At 40.1% G+C, this 6,000-nt stretch overlaps 1 protein-coding gene across 10 annotated transcripts in view; it reads right to left on the bottom strand.

Moving 5' to 3' along the window:
* The window catches only part of mef2d (myocyte enhancer factor 2d), a 115,058-nt gene that overhangs the window by 51,235 nt on the left and 57,823 nt on the right, over window positions 1-6,000 (bottom strand). For all 10 annotated transcript variants that reach the window (XM_042489852.1, XM_042489858.1, XM_042489856.1 and 7 more), the window contains exon 3: window positions 1,644-1,847. In XM_042489852.1, coding sequence (XP_042345786.1) covers window positions 1,644-1,847 — 204 coding nt within the window. The remainder of the gene's footprint in view (window positions 1-1,643; window positions 1,848-6,000) is intronic.

Genomic DNA, 6,000 nt, shown 5'->3' with positions numbered 1-6,000 from the left:
GGAGTATGACTTTAACCCGTTGGGCAGGATAATAAATCTGTGGCAGTGACTCCATGTTGACAGCGGTTGACCGATCATGAACTGCTGCAGCGCTGAAAGCGAGCAAAAACAAGCGAGAAAAACATTCGAAGCGAGCGAGATGCAGCGCGGACTCGACGCTCCATATGAAGCCTAAGTGCTGCAGTGCAGCGTGCACGGCTGGCTGAATCAATCCCAACAGCCTCGTGTTCAATTCATGAGAGGGCCGTTATGAATAAAAGGGTCAGCAAGGCATGAGAACGCGCTGCGTGCTGGAGCTCCGCAGAAGCTTTCTCCCACAGGGGAGGACCATGTTAGAAATAAATGTGCTCCTATTACAAAAACATAAAAACGGAACTAAACGTTTGGCCTCACACCTTGACCTCATCGCTGACCTCCTCGCTACTCAATATGCAAATGAGCAAACATTTCTCTGCAGCTCGACAGGCTCCTCTTCTGTCTGAAAAGGTGAATTTTAGTTTTTTAGTTTTTGGTTATTTTTAAAAAAGTTGTATTTTTCCTCTCTTTAATATATGGCAAATTTTTTTTCTTTAGCATTTATTGATTTTTTTCTATAAAATTGATAAATTTTTTTTTCTCAGAAAAAAATCCTGGCATTTTTTTTATTAGTAGACATGCCTTCCAAATTCGTGGGCTCGCCAAAATAAAAATGCCAAAATGACAACATTTATTATAGCCAGAGACTGTAAAACCAGGAAGTATTGTAGCTCATATATTTTGTCATTTTGGATACAAATGAGACATAAAAATGTAACATATTTGTGTTTTTGCAAAAATGTACAACGGTAAAAGTTCCTCTGGCGACTGAGTTAAGACATGAAGCGAGATTGCAGGCTCCTCTGTTGGCTTGTTGTTGTTGTTGTTTTTGTTGTTGAGTCTCTGGGTGACAAGGGGGCGATGGCAGAGGGGGGGAGGGGGGAGGAGGGGGGAGGCCCAGCTGTCCCTACCTCTGCCCTCCCTGCAGGACAGCAGGCAGCGAGCCAGAGTCCAGCCATAAACAATACTGGGAGAAACTGGACTCCACCACCCCGAACTGAACTGGACCACACGGGACGACAATCATCATTTCCTGCTTTTTTTTTTTTTTTTTTTTTAACTCTTAACCGAATATTCTGACTTTTTAAAAAAATGTGTAATTTGCTTTTATGACAGATTTTTTTTTCTCCTGTCACTTTCGTGCTGCTTTCAGACGCCTTTCATAAGTATTTTAAACCTTTGAACGATTTTGTCAAGTTTGACTAAAACTAATTTTCTCTGTTTTTTTTTAACATTATTTAACATTATTTTAGGTTAGAGTGCATCATGGCAAAATGAAATACATCAAGATCATGTTCGGAGGACGGATCTCAGGATACCTGAGTTTTTGTTTGTTTTCTTCTTTCGTAAAATTGTCTTTGTCTCTGTTTCGTTTTTTTTGGGTTTTTTTTACGTGTTTTGTGGCATTTATTTGTGGCATATTGATGGTTAGTGATGTGTTATATGGTGCATCTTGTGTCTATTGTTTTAATGTTATAAGATTAAAAAGAAAAAAAGGAAAAAACAGAAAAACACATAAACCATTTCTATAGAGGAAATTTCTGCCCCCTCCTCCTCCCACGCTTTACCTCGATGATGTCGGCGTTGGTCCGGCTCTCGTGCGGCTCGTTGTACTCGGTGTACTTGAGCAGGACCTTGTCCATGTCGGTGCTGGCGTACTGGAACAGCTTGTTGGAGTGGTTGAAGATGATGAGGGCGATCTCGCAGTCGCACAGGACGCTCAGCTCGTACGCCTTCTTCATCAGACCGAACTTCCGCTTGGTGAACGTCACCTGGTGAGGAGGGGGGGAGGTAGGAAAGGTAAATGTTCAATTCTTAATCCGTATTAAATTATATAAAACACCACAAAAAATCTGGTTAAAATCCATATTTTCCTAAAACAAATGTTATGTTTTAATGCAGAAATCTGCCTCAGCCTGTCAAGTTTCACACTGTCGGTGCCAATGACAAGAATATTTTTAAATTAAAAGAATCTGAACTGTGGTAAAGAGGAATTAACTTCACACTTTAAGCATTTTGTTTTAGATGGCTTAATTTCTTTCAAAAACATGGGAGGGCCCAAAAATTAGCAATAAATTAGTAAAAAGTTATAATAAATTTAGTGGAAAATAACAAACAAAAAAAGAAGAAAAGTACCCCCAAAAAAGGACTTCATAAATTAAATAAATAACATGTTTCTATTTTTTTTATCTCTAACATAACTTTAACAACTGAGAAATAAATAAATCTTGTTTTCTGGATTTTCCAATTTTTCTCATTTTTTTTAAATAATACCAAATAATTCACCCAGCTAATTTCATATCATTTGTTGGTCACCTTTTGCTATTTTTTTTTTCAATTTACAGGAAAAGTCTTTTTTTTCCTGTGTTTTTGAAATTAAAAAAAAAAAAGTTGTCAGTGATTCAAATGATTGCAATATCAATCCAGGTGTTAAAGGGTTAAGAAAAGCATGCCTTGCAGCCGCCCCTTCGCCCTGGATGTTTGCTGATGTGGGCACAGATCCGGCACAGACGCTCAGGGACGTGCAAACCTACACATATTTACTGTCAGAGCTTTTTCTGACAGGTCTGCGTGTACAGCGTGTGAGCATTAACCAAACGGAAATCGTTCACCATTTACAAACATTTACAGAACGCACAGACTGATAACTATCTTTCTTTTCTCTCCAAATTCAACCTAAACCACGTCGGCTCAGTCCAAAACAAACAGCCTCTTAAATCAGACATTAAGCCTCCTCACAAACACGCCTGGCTCGCTCTCACCGGCAGAGACGCCAACTGTTTCTGTTCTCTGCAGATCTGTGTGTGACGGCGTGCTCTGTGTTTGTACTGAAGCTGCTCACACCCTGCACGCCTTGTCTGTGACATCTCTCTCTGCTGCTGTGATCAGATCACCACAATATCATACAAAAGTCATGATGCGCAACAGAAACTTTGATTAAAGCGTCTCAAAACAAAACTGCCTTTATCAGCTTCAGGACAGCTCCTGCTGTAGCTACGACCAAACAACCAAAGAAGAAGAGAAGAAGCAGCACTGCTGTTGCCTCTCTCTCTCTCTCTATACATACATACTCTATACATATATACACATACACACACATACACACACACACACACACACACACACACACACACACACACACACATACTGACTTTATGCTGCAAGATATAAACTTTATACAATGGCATTTCTGACATAGTATACTATGAATTTTTCTTTGACATTTGGAACGATTTTTTTGGACCGTTTATTAAACATGCTATGGTATGGCATTTTCGACATACTATACCACATTTTTCGACATTTAAAATGTTGACCTCTTAGGCCATTTTTCAACGTGCCATACTATAATTATCTTAATTTTTTGAGGGTCTGAGAGGTGTACATTTTGTCAATTTGTTTTGTATTTAATATATTTCCAAATAAGCACAATTTTGGAACTATATATAATTTTAATAATTTTTAAAAAATAATAACAAAAAATCTGCGATAATAAAAGTGTCTTGTTGCTGGAAACACAATAAATAATAGGTTCATTTTGGTAAATAAATAAATAAATAATCTGCAAAAGTCAAGCCACAGTTTAACAGGAGCAGGCTGGATTTAAAGAAACAGTCTGACTTTCTTGCAAAGAGCTATAAAAGAGAAAATGTCTCTCTGATGAATATGAAGATGAAGCCTGAACACAGTTAGCTTAGCACAAAGACTAGATACACGAGAAAACAGCTCGCCTGGCTCCATCCAAAGGCTAAATCAACGGTCCATCACTAACTGTCAGTTTATATCTTTATTTATTCTATCTTTATTGTAAGAGAGTAACAGTGATGAGTTGCAGTTATGTGGTTGTGTTCTGGGAGCTTCTCAATCTCATTTTTTTGCAAGTAGCTAAAAAGCATATTTCCCTTAATGTTGAAATGCTCCTTTAAAGCTAAACTTGAGATGATCCCGGATTAAAGACAAATAACTTGAGCTTTTTAAATCACTTTTTCATCGTGGAGGATTCAGGCTGATGGTGTGCAGCACGGACTCTCAGGACAGAAAGTGGACGAAAGTGCCGCGTGCTTTAGGAAACAGACCTCTAGACAGAGTGTCTGAACGTGCTCTCTTTCAAGTACTGCGTTTGGATTTCGCAAACACACACACAAGCACACACACAGCCTTTTTCCTCTCGACACACTCGTTCTCCTCATCGTTTTCACACTCTGTTATGCTCTTTTCCATGCTCTCTCTCTCTCTCTATGCCACACACTCTCTTTTCCACACTCTCCTTCTGTCACACGTTATTTCTCTCTCTTCCTCACTCACGCACACACACACACACACACACACACACACACACACACACACACACACTTGTGCGCACCCCCTCAGTTGCGAACAGGCGGATCAGGACTGGGAGTGTTGCTGAAGCACAGGCTCCCTTGTTGTCTCCTGGTTGGCTTTGGAAGCGCTTTCCTGCTCTAACCAACTGGTATTTACAATCCAGGGAGATTTGGCTTTGTTTGGATTAAACACACACAGGATCTCACAAACACAAACACACACAGAGGGAGAGAAAGATTAAGACACGGAGAGGAGGAGACGCTTCAGGTGCAGATACAATATCTGCTGTCTGATATGGAGCGGATGCAAAGAGAACGAGAGTGCACAGATGGAGGCTGGAAGTATCTGAGGTTGTTAAAGGGGGCAGAGAGCATGACGCTATTTAGGCCACGCCCACGAGTGACAGCATGGCATGTAAAGGCTCACACAGCTGTGTAGAGTTGGGTCGATTTGCGGTTTTGCAGGCCGGGTGTACGAGCTTAAAACGGTTTGATTTGATGCAAACTGACTGAACTGTCATTTGTCATTTTGACACGTTCTGGGAAAGTAAATAAAGCCGCATGTGTGTTGCATTAATAAAAAGCAGTCTGACTGTGACTGAAATAATACGAAGTTTACATATGTACTAACGGTGCCACGAGAGTCTTACAGGCTAGGTTTTTGTGGTGAAATAAAAACAAATTATATAGATAATTCTTCATTTCTGCTTCATGAATCAGCTGTCTTCGCTCACTGCAGCGTTTTAAAAGCAAGCGACAGGAAAAAATAGAAAGAAAGTTCAGCTCAAAACGTTGCTGTAATCAGATGGGACGCCTCTTTCACCAGCATAAAATCCAGCAGGCTGACACTTTGCAGCAGTTTAAGTTTTCTTGAGAGACTACAGCCACATTTAGAAGAAAACGACGTCACTAAAAGAAAAGTCTTTCCATTGCTTTTTCTTTTTTTAAAAAAAAGAATATCATGCGTATGTGTGAAGTTCTGCCGTGACGTCAACGTTCTCACGGGATCCACACATTGCCAGTTTACATGGCGACAGAAGTTGGTCGGTGTTCTTCGCTCACTGCAGCGCTTTCAAGGCGAGCGACAGGAGCTGGTTGGGGCACCTCTTTCGCCATCTTTCAAAAGATTACAATCTGGAACCCGGTTTCAAAAGTTGTCAGGCCCCCAAAACACCGTTGTCATGTGAACCAAAGGCCAAACCGCAACAAAAGTTAAATATTTCATGCAAGAACCATCCCCATTTAAATGGCCCCTCTGTCTCCCCGTCTGTGACAGAGCGGTGAGGCGGCATAATATTCCCGCCTTGAACAGGCAGTGTAAAAACGGCTTACAACAGCTGTAGTTACATCACTGAAAGTATGTTTTCAGTGATGACCCCTTTACCTGGCGAGTCAACAATTTTCTTCATTTGTTTTATGTAGAGGTCGACAAATACCAATTGTTAGCAGTAATGAGACCGATAATTGATATTTGGAACCGATATATATTTATAATAAGAATGAAAATATTTGTCGAAATTTGGAATACACCAAACTCCAGCAAAAAACTTTGTTTAATTGGCTTTAGCAAATGTTTGATCAAAACTGAAACTTTTACCATCAA

The sequence above is a fragment of the Plectropomus leopardus genome, chromosome 7 (genome assembly GCF_008729295.1).
Source record: "Plectropomus leopardus isolate mb chromosome 7, YSFRI_Pleo_2.0, whole genome shotgun sequence".
Classification (NCBI taxonomy): domain Eukaryota; kingdom Metazoa; phylum Chordata; class Actinopteri; order Perciformes; family Serranidae; genus Plectropomus; species Plectropomus leopardus.
This window is presented reverse-complemented; position numbering and strand designations above follow the sequence as displayed.